At 61.4% G+C, this 15218-nt stretch overlaps 1 protein-coding gene across 1 annotated transcript in view; it reads right to left on the bottom strand.

Annotated features, from left to right (window-relative positions):
• Window positions 1-2014: 2014 nt before the first annotated feature.
• SARDH (sarcosine dehydrogenase) overlaps window positions 2015-15218 on the bottom strand; it is a 53754-nt gene continuing 40550 nt past the window's right edge. The window contains exons 19-22 of the mRNA XM_081280174.1: window positions 6780-6942; window positions 6001-6169; window positions 4276-4411; window positions 2015-2904 (exon numbers count right to left, since the gene is read on the bottom strand). Of these exons, the coding sequence (XP_081136300.1) occupies window positions 2779-2904; window positions 4276-4411; window positions 6001-6169; window positions 6780-6942 (594 nt within the window). The 3' untranslated portion in view covers window positions 2015-2778. The remainder of the gene's footprint in view (window positions 2905-4275; window positions 4412-6000; window positions 6170-6779; window positions 6943-15218) is intronic.

Here is a 15218-nt window from a genome sequence, read left to right as displayed (position 1 = left end):
AGCCAGGCCAGTGTTGAGAGGCCCAGTGGTGAGCACGGGGTGTCCCCCGACTGCAGCTGGGGCAGGATGCCTGCCTGAGCAGGTCCGGCATCCCCGGGGATGCTGTCTGGTACCCCCGCCTGGTGTGGCTACCTCGGCTTCATTTCCTGTTGATTAAATGGTCGAGGCTGGGCACTCAGATTCTTCCTTGGGCTCCCACGGGTCAGGACTCAGTAGCTACTCGTGGCCCTCGGCTGCTGCCCTGGGCAGAGGATGGTCCACAGGATGCAGGAGGTCCCTGCCCCCGGGCAAGGTCCCAGCACACCCCGCCATTGTGACCCTGAAACGGCCCACAGGCTCCCAGGTGCCTGCAGATGGGCCGCCCGACTTCTGAACCCCCCACATCAACAGGCCCCTGTCCCTGGCTGCCCCCCAGCAGCTGAGTGGGCGGATCTGAGCCACAGGGCACTGGACGCCCACCTCTGCCTGTCCCACAGGCCCCAGCTGGGTTTCCCCTGGACATGAGCCCTGGCCTCTCCCTCACCTGCACCCTGAGTGCCGCACATCCACCTGCGCCCTCCGGCTGCCCCCCACGGCAGGGAGCCCACTGTCCAGGCCAGGACCTCCCCTTCCTGGAGGATCCCAGTGGGGACTCGGGGCATTTGGCAGAAGGTTCTAGACTAGAAGCCTGACTCCTTCCTGTCTCTGAACTTCAGAGGGGCTGGCCTTGGCCTTGGCCCCAGGACCCCCAAGCTCGTTTTGCTCCTAAAGGAGGATCCCCCATCCCCGAGGCCGTGGGTGGACCCTGGGCCCAGGACTCTCAGGGTCCTCGAGCAGCCACGCTGCCCCCTCAGGCCCACTAGCGTGGGTCTCATTTCCCTTGGGCTAACTCTCCTCCCCGCAGCCTGAAATATGGGTAAAGTGCCTGCATTCAGGCACTGGGTGCTGTCTCCCAGTGGGAGACAGAGGGTGAGAAAAGGGGTACAGCACCCACCACACCAGGAGAGGGAGGTGGGGTGCCTGGGGCATTCTAATAGGGCCATCAGGGACCGCCTTGTTGAGAAGATGACCTTTTGTCAAAACCCTGAAGGAGCTGAGGGATGAGGCCCATGGGTCTCAGTCATGACATGAGGCGTCTCTGGGTTAGAGCTCAGGAGGGCTGAGTGCAGGGGTGGAGCCTGGGAGCCCACTCTAAGGCATGGGTCCTGGCAGTTCACCTGGAGCGGCACTCAGGGGCCCTGGCACTGCAGGGACCCTTCAGAAGATGGAGCAGGTGAGCTTGGGAAGAGGTTCGTGATGGCCGCCCTCAGGTGGCCACCCAGCACCCTGGCAGAGGCCAGGGTCCTCTCTGCTAGGAGGAGGCAGAACAGGGGGAGGCCCAGGAAAGCGTTTCCCGCTGTAGCCTAGGGCAGACGAGCTGGCCTGGACCTGCTCCGACCTCCCTCATCCTGGGCCCTCTCCCAAGGACAGGCCGAGAGATGGATGTGGTCATAGGCCCAACTCAGAGGTCCCGGCCAAACCGCAGGCCCTGGGAAGCGGGCCCAGCCACCTGGGCAGCCGGCTCTCCCTTTCCTCTGGCTCCTGGGATCCTCGCTCATCCAGGAGGCCGCAGGTGCTCCTTCCTCCCGGCTCGTGTGAGAGCTAGAGGCCCACCGTGCTCTCCAGTCCATGGCCCCTCCCCAGACTCAGGGCACCAAACGGGCTTTTCAGAGGCCACAGCCCACAAGTCTTCTGTGGCTTCAGTTTTATGTGCCTGGCCATCTCGGCTCAGTGTGTGTCCAAAGGCGCAGGCGCTGCCCAGGATGACCCACCCCGTGCTCTGTGCTGCCTCTGGGGGTCGGGGGACAGCCCTGCAATGCCCTGAGCCCCGCCCCCCACAAACACAGGCACACCCCAGGACGGCATGGGCACCACGGGGGGGTCTGCTGGGGCCAGGCCTGGACCCTCTGCACAACAGGCCTGCCGCGAGGAGGAGGGAGGGGACCGGGCGCCCACCCTGCAGAAAGGTGGGTCACTCCTGACACCCGGAAGGTGTGGAGGGGCTCCTAGGGGGAGGGGACAGGGAGGGGCCCCAGCCCACGGCATGGTGTGGGGCTGGGCTCGGGCCGGGCCCCTCCTGGGTGGGTGAGCAAGAAGACCGAGGAACGGCCAAGTCCACAGCAGGACCGGGGGCCGTGGAGGCCAGGATTCCGGCAGCTGTCACTCGGCATGGACCTGCCGTGACAGCTGGGCGGCCGAGGTGGCACTTCTGCATGGGCCTCGGGGAGCTGATGTGAGACCACGTGTCACAGGCCACCACGTGTCACAGGCCACTCAGGTCTCAGGCGGGGGACTCTCAGCAGCTCCCCACCTGCGCCTAACCCCCCTCTTGTCCCTGATCTGAGAGGCAACATCCTGCGTGATGGCCTTGGCCTCAGGACCAGCACCTACCTCTCGGCTGCTCCTCTCTGCCCTGGTCCCCCACCCTGCAACCCAGTGCTCTGGCCAGGCTACTGGGGCCAGGTGAGCCAGCTGGCCTCCTGGGCCTGCGAGGGCTCTCCTCCTTTGACTCTGCATCGCCCGAGGCTGAAGAATCAGTGGTCCCCGAGCCCAGGTCCCGGGAGGGTTGGTGGGAAGACGCCCATCTGGGGCAGTGAGCACAGGACAGGCACTTGGTCTCTCCACTCCTGGTTTGGGGTTTTATCAGGCCGGGGGTTGAGGGTGGGGAAGGTCCATGTCTGGCTGGGGCCCAGGGTCCTGGGACGCAGGAAGCAGTAGATGGTGCAGCAGGGCGGCTGGTGCTGGCCCCTGGGTGGCCCCTCAGTAGATCCCCCTCACCCTCTTGTTGTCGGGGTCGAAGGGAGACTTCAGGTGGACCTGGGCAGCATAGGTGACCCCCATCCTCTCCAGGGCATAGTCCCCACTCTTGACAAAGTCCAGTGAGACCTAGGAGCAAGGCACAAGGATCTCCCCATTACTGGGGGGGCAGGGTTTCCTCCTCGCTGGAGGGTCGGGGGTCCCTGGCCAATCCACTCCTGTCCAAAGTCTCCCCTCTGAGCCCAGGTACTGCCCCAGAGCAGGTAAGTCACGCCCCGTGTGCCCCAAGTCCTACGTGAGCACCTGGGGTCCAGCAAAGCCCAGGTCTGGCAGCCAGTAAGTCCTGTCCCAAAGGACAGCACACCTCCCGCCCCACCCCCCCCAGTAATTCCAGATCCCTGGGGACGTGATGGCTCCCCAGTGCAGCAGGGCAAGAGGCTGGCAGCCAGCCGGGGCAGTCCCGAGGGGCGGGGACGGAGCAGCTTCATCACCCTGGTGTGCCGGGAGGTGCTCGGCCACCAGCTCCGGGAGACTGCGGCCACCTCCCCTGGGCGTTCTGGGTTGCCCTGATCGCGGGGGCAGGGCGCCAGCCCTGCTGCTCCAATGACACCCAGTGTTCAGGGCCACTTGTCTGGCTGTGGGTGACCTTCACTGGGCCACACGCATCCCTGGCCTGGCTGGAATTCAGGGCCCGTGCTGCTGTTCTTTGAAAGGACAGGCAGGGGCACCTCCACCCCACCCAGCCCCAGCAGGGACAGTGACCTCTGCTCGGATCCCAGGCTCCCGTCTCCCCCTGTCCAAGAAGGCCCTGGACCCCAGACATCATTGCCCATGGTGCCACCATGTCACATGATGGCTTATTAAACCCCATAGAGTGGCATTCCACACAATTGTCCCCTGAGGAGGATGGGCCTGTCCCCATGCTGTAGATGAACTGACTAAGAGAAACTGCTCATCCCAGGTCACGGGCAACTGAGGGGCAGAGCCCCGAGGGTGGCGATGAGGAGTCCATGTCCCGGGCCTCCCGCTCCCCAGGCCCACCTCTCCTGAGCAGCCATCACCCCCTCCCAGGGGCTCACTCCAGCCTGGCTCCTCCCCGCTCAGTGGGGACCACAACCTGGCTTCTCTGCGAGTGTCAGGGGCTCAGGTGACGGCTGGAGCCAGTGGAGCCTCTGGGCTGGGCAGGGCAGGGTGGTCGCACTCTGGAGAGGGCAGACCTGCTCCCAGCAATGCTCGTGGAAAGGCAGGACCCTCCTCACTGGCACCCGCATGCCCCAGGCTGGAGAGATGGGAAGAGGAGGCAGAGGTGGCCCCTTCTTCCTGGGGAGGCTGGGGACTTCCTTTCCCGCCATCCAGGGAAGCCCTGGTACTCGGCCCAGAGCCCAACTCCCTGAACAACTCCTGGACCTTGCCTCGAGTCTGGGCTTGCGTGATGGACGTAGAGCCGACTGGGTCAGGGAGCGTCTGGGTGAGGAGGCAGGGCCAGGGGACGGGACTCACCGGCCCACCACTAGGATTTTGGATATAGCCGTAGGCGATGGTCTTGTCCACGGTGAACCCGAAGTCAGCCCTCCGGACGTGGCCCACCACTTGCCCATTTCTCCAGATGGCCTCCAGGCCAAACATGGGCACTTTTCTGGAAGAAGCAATAGGGACGGCTGGGACCCCAGGCCCCTGGTGCACATACGTTCCCCGGCCTAGGGGAGTGGGAAGCTGGACTGTGCCTATGGCAGTGATACGTCGGGCACCTGCTGCCAGGGAACATGGGGAAGACCAGAGACGCCCTGCCAGGGCTCCACGCGTGTCTCCAGGGCAAGCCCCACATAATGGGAAAAGGCTCCGTCTGGGACGCTCTCTGAACAGCCGAGCGCCCACGGGGCAGCCCACACACCAACGGGGCTTCCTCGATCACACAAGAGCTCACAAGAGATTCTCAAAAACTCAAAATGCAAGACAAAAAAAAAAATGTAAACTAAAATCACAGAGATGCCAGCACCCGGGTGCCGGGGAGCCCCTGTGCCCATCTGCAGGCTGCTCCCTGGGTTGTCACCACAGAGGCTGTGCCGAAGGGAACAGACAAGGCAGCTTTGGGAGCTCCTGGGACCGCAGCCTGGAGCCACGCAGCACTTGGCCCCACCGCCAAACAGATGTGGGGAGAAGGACGAGGCCTGGGAACTCCCTCTCCCCCTTTGGCCGGGCCTCAGCCTGGCCCCGTGCAAAGCAGCAGGGTCCTTCGCCCCTCGGAGCCCAGAGCTGCAGCCTGGGGCAGGACCCTGGGGGGAGCAGTCATCATCTGATCATCTGGCTGATCCTGGAGCCAGACACCAGGCCTGAGCTTCTGAGGGTCAGAGGGCTCGGGAGACCAGCCTAGCTGCGAGGACCCCCAGCCACAGTGGAGTAGCTCCCGCGGTGACAAGCCATCCCTGGAAGAGGCAGTGATAAGAGCCAGGGAGGGGCCCGGAGGACAGGCCAGCTCTGCTCACAGCCTCTCTCACTCCTGATCCAGGAGCAGGGAGCTCTGTGCCTGGCTGTCGGCCCACGTCAGCGAAGGCAGAAGCTGCGCCTTCCTGGAGACTGGGCCATGCGGATCCCTGAGGGTGCCTGGGCGACCCGCTGGCACCAACACTGTGCCAGGACAACAGGTGAGAGCCAGGCTCCCAGATCCGGCTCTGCCGGGAATCTGTGGAGAAGCTGGCCGGCTCCCAGCACAGGTACTAGAGCTGCCCCTCAGCAGGCAGGGCCAGGGCCGGGTCCCCCAGCCAGGTCACTCCTTCCACCTCTGCCAGAGTCCCTGTCACCAGCATCCTGTGGTCCTCACATGTAAGTGGTCATCCCATCACGGGCCTCAGGGAGGTTTAACCCCAACAGGAGGGAGGTGGCCCCAGGTGACCAGAAGATGGCTCCAGGGCAGGGCTCGGGCTGGGCTGCACCACTTCAGGGGAGCCGTGGCCTGGCAGGGCCCTTCTGCTCTAGTCTTCCTCCCCCTGAGTCCCCACAGGCCGCTGACCCACCCCGCCCTGCCTGGCCCTGGAGGCGTCTGAGTCGCCTAGACTGGCCCGGTTTGCCCTGGCGTGGGACTTGACCAGAGTGTCCCCAGGCCTGGGCTCCTGTGTGATGGGCGGCCTGGGTGGCCACGTGTGGGCAGTGGCATGCCAGGTGCTTTGAGGCAACAGGAAGTGCCCGCCTCTTGGGCTCAGCAGCGCCTGGCCAGGCCAGGGTACTCACTCCTCCACGGTGAGGCACACCAGGCGCCGGCGCAGGCCCGCCTCGCGCTGTTGCTCCAAGGCCTCGCGACCCAGGAAGGGCACGCGGGACTTGAGCTTGCAGGTGAAGGCCAAGCCGGCCTCCAGAGGACTGTCGTCTGACCTCAGGTCCGCGTGCCAGTGCCGGTAGCCTGTGGGGGGACCACCGGTCAGGTCCTGCCAAGGTGAGGGACAGGCCCCCAGCCCATTCCCCCCCTTGAGAGAGCTGCTTAGGGACGTGGGCAGCAGCCCCAGGACGGGTGGTGGGACATCCTCAACCCCAGAAGGTTCTCCCTTGACACTCGGGCATGAGTTCCAGGAGCAGATGGACCCCCGGGGCACTCAGAGCCCTGCACCATCAGGCGGGGGCACTGGGGTGGCATTTAAAGAGGACTGGGGCAGGCCCCTCCTGCTCTGACTCTACCTCTCCCGGGGCTGAGCTGCAGCTTGGTGGTGGAGCGGCGCTGAGCCTGCCCGAGGCCCAGGTCCAGCCCCACTGCCCATTGCAAGCCTCTCAGGGAAACCACCGTGCTGAATCAGCTCCCACCTGGCCCTGCTTCCTCACCCGGGCACGTGCAGGTGTTGGGCGTCCTAACACCCTCTCCAGGGCCCAGAACCAGAGACCAGTGCGTGGGCAGCGAGGAGGGTTGGGGAAATGGGTGGTAACAGGAAAAAGAGGCCATCGTGGCGGGGAGGGAGGGGCAGCCGTGTCCCTAGCTCCATGCCTCCGTGGCCACCAGGCTGCACAAACCCTGCACTCACCCTTCTCGATGCTCAGGGAGTCAATGGCTCGGTACCCTGCGTTGACCAGGCCATGCTTGGCCCCCGCGGTCATCACTGCCCGGTACACAGGCACACAGGATGCCCTGGGGATGTGCAGCTCCCAGCCCAGCTCCCCCACGAAGGATAGCCGCATGGCCCGGACCTGGGGAGACAGACACGGCTCAGACACAGACGTCAGGCTGGCAAGGCCCAGGCCACCATGTTGGCGATGGCACCGATATGGTCAGCTGGCCCTGGGCTCAGCAGGATTGCCACCAGGAAAGTGGTCTTCCAAGGAGGGTCCTTACGAGCTGCTCTGGGAGCCTGGAGGCGATAGAGGGGCCCCCTGCGGGAGCAGCAGAACATATGTCCCCTGTCCCAGGCCTCAGATCTTCTAAGTGACTGTGCTAGTTTCCCAAGGGTCGAATGACCACAGACTTAAGGTGGCCACTTAAGGTGGCTTAAAGCAAGAGAAATAGACTCTCTTAGTTCAGAGCCAAAAATCAAAGCGTGGCAGGGCTGCTCCCCCTAACTCAGAACCCCCTAACTCTTGGTGGCTGGTGCGGTCCTCGGCTGTGACCAAGCTCAGCCCCTGCCTTCACACGCGCTCACCTTGCCTGTCTCCTCTACCGTCTTTTGAGGACACTGGCCATTGGATTTAGGACCCATCCTAGTCCTGAGTAATCTCATCCCAGGGTCCTCTCTTAGCTGCATCTGCAAAGGCCCTGTTTCTCAATAAAGCTGTATCGCAGTTCCAGCAGGCAGGACGGGGACGCCTTTCAGTCCCCTCCATAACCTGGGCAAGCCTCCCTGCTCCTGTGGCCTCCGTTTCCTTGTCTCCAGAGTGGTCAGCAGCTCTGGCTCTCACGTCTTAGGCTTTAACGGATCCCGAGACTTGTCCATGAGGCCGTTGGTTGGAAGCCATGGTACAGCTTGTGCATCGTGAGCTGCCCTTGGGGACAGAGGGATCCAAGGGGGGTGGCCGAGTGCCATGTCCATCATTCTAGAAGCCAACCGCCCACCAGTGTGATCAGCCTGGGCCAAGTATGGGGTCTGAAGACAGATGTGGCCTCTGCCCCAGGACCCAGGTGTCGGAGGATTGACCATAGCTTCTGGGCGGGCAAAATCCTGGAGCCACAGAGCCTGCCTGGGGGCCCCGGGCTGGACAATGAAGCTGACAAGTGGCACTTGCTGGCCAAGGGCGGGCTGCTGTGGAGGCAGAGCCGGAGCAGCAGGGGTGGGGAGGCAGGAGGGGAGGCTGGCGGGTAGGGCTGCAAGTCCTGCCAGGCTGCTGAAGTTGACTGTGGAGCCATCTGCGCGGGCGCCATCTTCCTTTACCCCTGGGCCAAGCTCCACACGCGCCGTGTCCCTTCATGGCCCTCAGTGGTGGGGACCACTGTGAGCGACGGCCATGGGCTGAGGCAGAGGTGCCAAGCCCTGCCAGGGACAGCTGGTGTCCCTGGAGCTGATAGCCAGAGTGGGGTGACTCCTGGCCAGAAGGATGGGCTCTTCCACAAGCTGTTTGGGTGCGCATCACGTGCACACCCAGCAGCTGGCACCTGGCCTTTGGTCCTTAAGCCTAGTGTCCCCATCTGGTAAGACCTAGGGTTCAGCTTGGGACCCCTCGGGTTCCCACGGAGACAGGGACTGAGCGTGGGCAGAAGGGCTGGGCGGCAGAAGGGTGGGCAGCGGCAGCCCCACAGCTCCCAGCAGCACAGGGCTTGGCGGGAGGGGCATCTGCATGCCACCAATGGCTCCTTGTGAACCTGACGCTACTCCATGGCCGCGCTGAGGGGCTCGGTGCCAAAATCTTTTGAAATGGCACAAATTTGCTGTGAGTTGCCATTTGTGGGGACCTCTCAAAAAACTCAAAATGGACACGGAAAATGTTGGCATTTGCCTGCTTCTGTGGTGCAAACTGCGGGCCCTGGACGGAGCGCCTTGTCAACTGGACTCTAATTTCAGTCTGCCTACGGAGAAGCCTGGGGCTCAAAGCCCATCTCACTTTAAAACAGGAAGAAGTCATTTGAAAGTTCATGGCCCCTCGCCCACAGATCCCACGCAGACCCACTCCTCACTCAGCCAAGCCCCAGGGTCGGAGTTCAGGGTGGCACACGCCCTCCCGCCCCATCCCAGCTCTCTGTGCCCCGTGCACAGCCCACCAATGGCAGGTGCCAGAGCCAAGTTCCTGGGCCACATCCTGTGCTCAGAAGAGTCCTGCACATGCACACATGCACGCACACACACACACACACACACATGTACACACATACACACGTGCACACACATACACACGTGCACACACACACACATGCACACATACACACACGTACACACATACACACGTGCACACACACATGCCAGTGTTAGAACTGCTAAGTGAATTCAGCAAAGTTCAGAGTACAAAATCCAACACACAGAACACACACTCAGTTGCGTTTCTGCACACAAGCAGTGAACGAGCCACAGAAAGAAATGAAACAATTCCACTTGCAATGGTATCAAAGGAGTGAAGGATCTAGAAACTGACTTGAGGTGGGGAGAGATGTTTAGGAAGACACAGTAAATCAAAGCCCTCTGCCTTGCCGCACTGGGGGACTTAATATCCACACTGCCCAAAGTGCTCAACAGGTCTGTACAATCCTTTTCCAAGCAGCATTTATTTTACAAAAATAGGGGGAAAAAATCAAAATGGAATCTCAAGGGACCGCAATAGCCAAAAGAGTTTTAAAAAGAACACAACTGGAAGAATCCCTCACTGTTCCTGACTTCAAAACACACTCCTAGGGGCAGCGATCCAGACAGCGTGGTGCTGGCAGAGACGCAGAGCCAGACCAATGGAGTAGAATAGGAAGTGTGGAAGTGAGTAGATTCTCATTTTCATGATCAAGTGATCCTCCACAAGGTGCCAGGACCACCGAGAAGGAAAGGAACAGATCAGCCTCTCCAACCGATGGCTGAGGACAAACTGATACCCACACACACAAGAAAGGCGAGACCTTTACCTCACCCTTCATCAAAAATCAACCCCAATGGAGCAGAGAGCTAACCCAGAGCTGTAACTGCAAAACCCCTAGAAGGAAGTACAGGGAGTCAGGAAGGACGGCCACCTTGGGCTGTGGCATCGGGCACGGGTAACAAAGGCAAGCCGTGGATGGGAGCACCTCAGACCGCCCCGCCTCAGAGGGTGCGCTGGTGCAATGGCAGCCCCCACGTCGGAGGGGTGACGCGGTTGGTGTCCACACATGCAGCACTCCTGTGACGCAACAGCAGCAAGACAAGTGACCCGGTGGAAAATCTGCAAAGGAGACAGGCCTTTCTTTAAAGATGACTTGCAGACGGCCACAGCGCAGGTGAGAGGACGCTCAACAGTCACCAAACATCCAGAAATGCAAATCAAAGCCAAATCACCTCATGCCCCCAGGATGGTCAACATCTGAACAAACAGAAGACAATGAGCAGGGAGGATGTGGAGGAACTGGGCTTGTGCCCTGGGGTGGGGGTACACAGGCACGGTCACATGGAAACGCATCTCAAGACTTAAAAACAGAAGGAGCCGGCAGCCCCCCTTCTGAGTGTGCACCCAGCAGGGCTGACAGCAAGGACTCGGGGCTGTCCACATACCAACGCTCACAGCCACAAGGCCAAGGGCAGGGAGCACCCTGAGCTCTGTCAGTGGACGGATGGATGCATGGACAAACAAAACATGGCCTGTCCCCTCAGTGGGAGGAAGTTCTGACCCGTCCTGCAGCACAGGTAACCCTGAGGATAGTGTGCTGAGCCACAGAAGCCACAGGAGGACACGTGCTCATGACCCCACTTACACTAGGTCCCCAGTCACCACACCCATAGAAGCAGAGAGCAGAGTGGTGGTCGCAGGGCTGGGGGGAGCTCAGCACACAGGCTTCCAGCTGAGCACAGCGGGAACGTCCCAGGGCTGGGTAGCAGAGCAGCTGGACAGACAGAACCGCCACACCGCACGCTGTAAAACTGTCATCTTGGTAAAACTAGCAACCACCCCTTTTCCTCCAAGGTCAGGAAACTGAAGCCCCAGATCTGTGATCAGCACTTTCTCCAGGCCTCGGGGGCCAGGGAGAGAGGAACCAGGAGAGGGGCCGAGCACAGGGCCCAGATCCGGCTGGTCTGCGCCACCTGTGTCCAGCAGAAGGCTAAGAGGGAGGAACTGGAAAGAAGGGGAGAAAGAACAAAACCAGCCTCGTGTCCAGAACTCCTGGTAAATACCCAAGGTAAACGAGACGGCGTGTGGAAGAGACCCCACGTTCAAGGCAGACCACACACCATGGCCAAGAGCAGGTCAGCCCCTGTCCACCAGCCCAAGGGCAGCGTGAGGAAGCACCGGCACTTGGGAACCCGACCAACCACAGAAAGATGGGACGCTGTCCTGTGGGACAACAAGGATGGAACGGGATCATTACGGTGAGTGAAGGAAGCCAGCACCGAAAACCTTCCCTCACGTGTGGAATCTGGAAAGCCCGTCTCACAGGTTCAGAGCAAGATGGTGGTGGGTACAGAGGGGACGGAGGGGACAGAGAAATGCAAGCAAGAGACAGAGGTGGCAGGCTTCCCCTGCAGGACGGGGCAGCTGTAGGTGACCTCACCAGAGAGAAAGGGCGACGTTTGAGGAGACCAGGGCGTCCAACCTGATGTAGACGCTTCGCAGCCTGTGACCCACCAAGACCTCACATGGTTCCATGCTAATAGGCCAACTGTCATATTTTATGTATCACTTTGAAAATATATATTTTTTGAAAAAGATAATGACGAAGAGTTTTCCGGAATTGGAAGACGGTCGGTTATGAACACTTGGGCCACACAGTGAGCACCAAACAGGATAAATAAAAATGAAACCCACCCAGAAAAGGCCGGGGTAGGCGCAGACCTGGGAGAGCAGGAGGGAACAGGGGGTCTGGGCAGAGCCCCTCAGGCCACACGCATTGCCCTGGTCTGCAGGAGGGTGTCACTCCGGGAGGGGAGGAGGTGGAAGGAAGACTTCCCAGCTCAAGAGTCATAGCTGGGAGACCAGACGGAGGACCGCCCTCGACTCATGGCACCTTGGGCCTGAGGTGCAGCTTGAGGGTCACCCAGAGCAGACCCGCAGCCAGATGGGTCACCTGAGAGTGAGAAAGCCCAAGGCAGCTGGGGGGGGGGGCGGGGAGGGCCACCTGGGCTGGCCCCTCCCTGTGCTCAGGAATCAGGCTCGGGGGTGAGCAGCCAGCTGGCCCTGGAGCTGGGGAGCCCGTCAGTGCAGACCCAGCTCTGCAGATGAGAGTGGGCTCTGAGACGCAGCCTGGAGGCAGGTTCTGCAGGAAGCTGACCTCCTCTTCCTGCCTGGCCCCAGCAGGGTGACGACTTGGGCTCCAAGGCTGCCTAGTGCCTGTTCTCCCAGTGGCCCGGAGAGCATAGGAATTGTTCCCAGAGCCAGCAGAATTGCCGGCCCTCTGCAGCCATCTCGGGGGCTGATTCCTGGACTGCAGGATGCAGTAGGCAGAGAGGTCTGTGTAAAGAGAGCCCGCACCCAAACCCGCCTCGTCCCACACCGCGTGATTGTGATGACATCTTACGACCATGCTGGGTTGGCCGAGGACCTTCTCATAGAAGGTTCTGGCCCTGGAAGGAATTTTGCAGGGTGCCACTGGACCCCCAGGGTGAGAGCATCTGCCCTGTCTGCCACCTGTTTCATCCAAGACACTGGGGTAGTGACAGTGATCAGGACAGAGCCCAGGGCCACTCAGCACCACGTCACCTCGATACCATCAGGGCCACTCAGCCCTGCGAGGGCAAGACCAGAACCAGGAGTGCACTGCTGAAGCTCCCAAGGCCACCAGCAATATCATTCTGCATGAGGTCCCTTGTCCCAGACAGAAATGGCAAACCAGACTCCCCAAACACACACCTTGAAGCATCCCCAGGGTCCCAGGCTGCCAACCCTCCATGGTGCCAAGGACACTGCCAGCCCTCCTGGCACCCTCAGTGGACAGGGACAGACAAGGAGCACCCCATAGAGCAGGGCCCACAGTGGCTGAGCGCTGGGGTGATGCAGACCCAGGTTCAAATGAGACCTGGGTGCTCTCCCTGGTGACCCACCTCACCCAGCCAGGATGATGATGGCATCCCCCTCCAGGGACTCGGGGCAGCACATCAGCAGCACGCTACCCCTCCACCGAGGAGGCCGGTCAGGGGGTCAGGGGTCAGCATCCTGGGCTATGTGACAGCGTGTCCTTGGGGCAGCACTGTCCTGCAGACTCACCAGCTCCCTGGTGTCACTGCACCGCCACGGCCCGTTTCATGATTTCATGCTACCGATGACTCTACAGCTACCCTTAACTTCCTGCCCACGTAGCCATGCCAGCCCTCAAGCTGGCATTAGCTGGTTCTGCAGACACCGAGAGGACCTCACGGCCAAGCGGCAGGGCCACGTTCCCAGCTCTAGTGCCCAAGCCCAGTAATGGGAGACTCGCGTGCCTGGCCTTGATTTGTGAGTGTGTGGGGGCAGGGAGAGGCGCTCGGGTTTCAGTAAGAAGTGGATCTGGGAATTGGTCCCACGCCTGGCCCCTCACTGTGCCCCACGCCAGCTCCGCCACGGAAAGGACTCAGCATCCAGGCAGGCGCTTGTCCCAGGCGTGGCTCCAGCTCATCGGCCAAGCTGGTGCTCGGGCAGGGATGCCAAGCCACTCCCAGGGGAGGCCCTGGGCACCTGTGGCATCAGAGTCACCAGCAGTGCATGAGCGTCACCCAGGAGGCCGCACAACGTACCACAGCCCACATGCCCAGCCCTCACCACCCCAGCTCACGGGGTTCCACGAGTTTCCATCACCCCAGGAGCATCCTCCAAACCATTATGCGTTAAATACGCGAGGATCCCAGGGCCCAGGAAGGCAGAGGCCAGAGCGAGTGCCGCCTTCTTCAGGGCCTGGGGCCCCAAACCCGCGAAAGAGGGGAGGTGCGTTGGGGTACGACTGGAGGAGTTTCAGTTTAAACCATCAGAGACTCCCCAAGCCCCCTGATTCTAAAACAGTCCCACTCGGGAGAGAGCTCAGCCTCTGCCCTTTGCCTGGGTTGCTGGTGAGTAGGACGAGGGTGGTTGATTCTGGTGATGGTGGAACTGGTATGGAGGATGGCGGAGGTGAGGGAGGCGGTGATGGTAATAATGGTGATGATGGTGGTGGAGGTGGGGGTGGAGGTGGTGGGATGGAGATGGCGAAAGCGGTGGAGGTGGTGATCGTGGTTGGTGATGGTGATAATAGTGGTGGTGGAGGTGGTGGAGGTGGTAGTGGTGGTAGCAGTGAGGTGGTGGTGGCGGTGGTAGCAGTGAGGTGGTGGTGGCGGTGGTGGTGATCGTGGAGGTGGTGAAGGTGGGGGAGGTGGTGGTGGTGGAGGTGGTGGTGGCAGTGAGGTGGTGAAGGTGGTGGAGGTGGTGACAGTGGAGTTAGTGACTAGAATCAACTTTCCCGAGTAAGTAAACGTGCGATGCCCAAACCACACTGTACCACCTGAGCCCCCTGGGCACGGGTGGTCTCTCTAGAAGCTGTGGCCCTCAGCTCCGTGCTCCCCCCTGGGCAGGGTGGGTCTGCCGAAGACCACCTTCCAGCCCCTCCCCAAATGAGACCTTCACCCCACCAGCCCTAGCTCTGGGCCCCGGACCTCCAGCAGCTGGGAAGCCTTGGGCTGCCCTGAGGGGGCCTGTCCACAGCACAGACAGGGACTGCAGGTCCGCAGGGGCTCTGGGGAGAAGGGGCAGCTCCACCCGGACGAGTTGCAGAGGCTCAGCAGCTGTGGGGTCACCAGGGTCATTGGCCTCCTTCTGGCCAGGCCTTCTTCAACATTCCTGGCAGGTGGTCTTCTCTGTCCCCGACAGCTTGAATGGTGGCTGGGAATGTGTGCCCAGCCTGCACCTTGCCTGTGTCATGGCACTGGTGTGTGGTGTCCTGTGCCAAGGCCCAGGCGGTTCTCACAGGTGCAACAGAGAGGGCTTGGGCAGCGGCTCAACCCAATGGCCAGTGCAGGCTCCGAATGTCCTGCAGTCCTGCCGGGATCCGTGGTCTGTCTGTGTGTGACCGTGAAGATGCTCCACCCTGAACTAACCGAGTCCCAGCAGAGCCGCAGCAAGGGTTTCTCCCATCAGAAGAGAAATTCAATTTCCTCTTGACTTGAAATTAATTTTCAGGAGAAAATTGCTTTATGGCCACGCTTACGGACAGCTTCAGCCGCGGCCTGCTGCTGCTGAGAAGGGCCATCCTTGGTCAAGGGGGGTCTGTGCTCAGTCAGTGGGGACCTGTCCGTGGCCAAGGGGGGCCTGGCCAGGCCTGTCCTCAGCTGCGGCGCTGGGAACACTGTGTCTGGCCCAGTCCTGGCGGAGCTGAGCTCTGGGAGACCAGTTTCCCCAGGAATCTCTCTGGCCTGGAGGCAAATGTTCGGGAG

The sequence above is a fragment of the Spermophilus citellus genome, assembly GCF_964194105.1.
Source record: "Spermophilus citellus genome assembly, chromosome: 2".
Classification (NCBI taxonomy): Eukaryota; Metazoa; Chordata; class Mammalia; order Rodentia; family Sciuridae; genus Spermophilus; species Spermophilus citellus.
The sequence above is the reverse complement of the archived record's forward strand: the minus strand, read 5'-3'. Positions and strand labels throughout refer to the sequence as shown.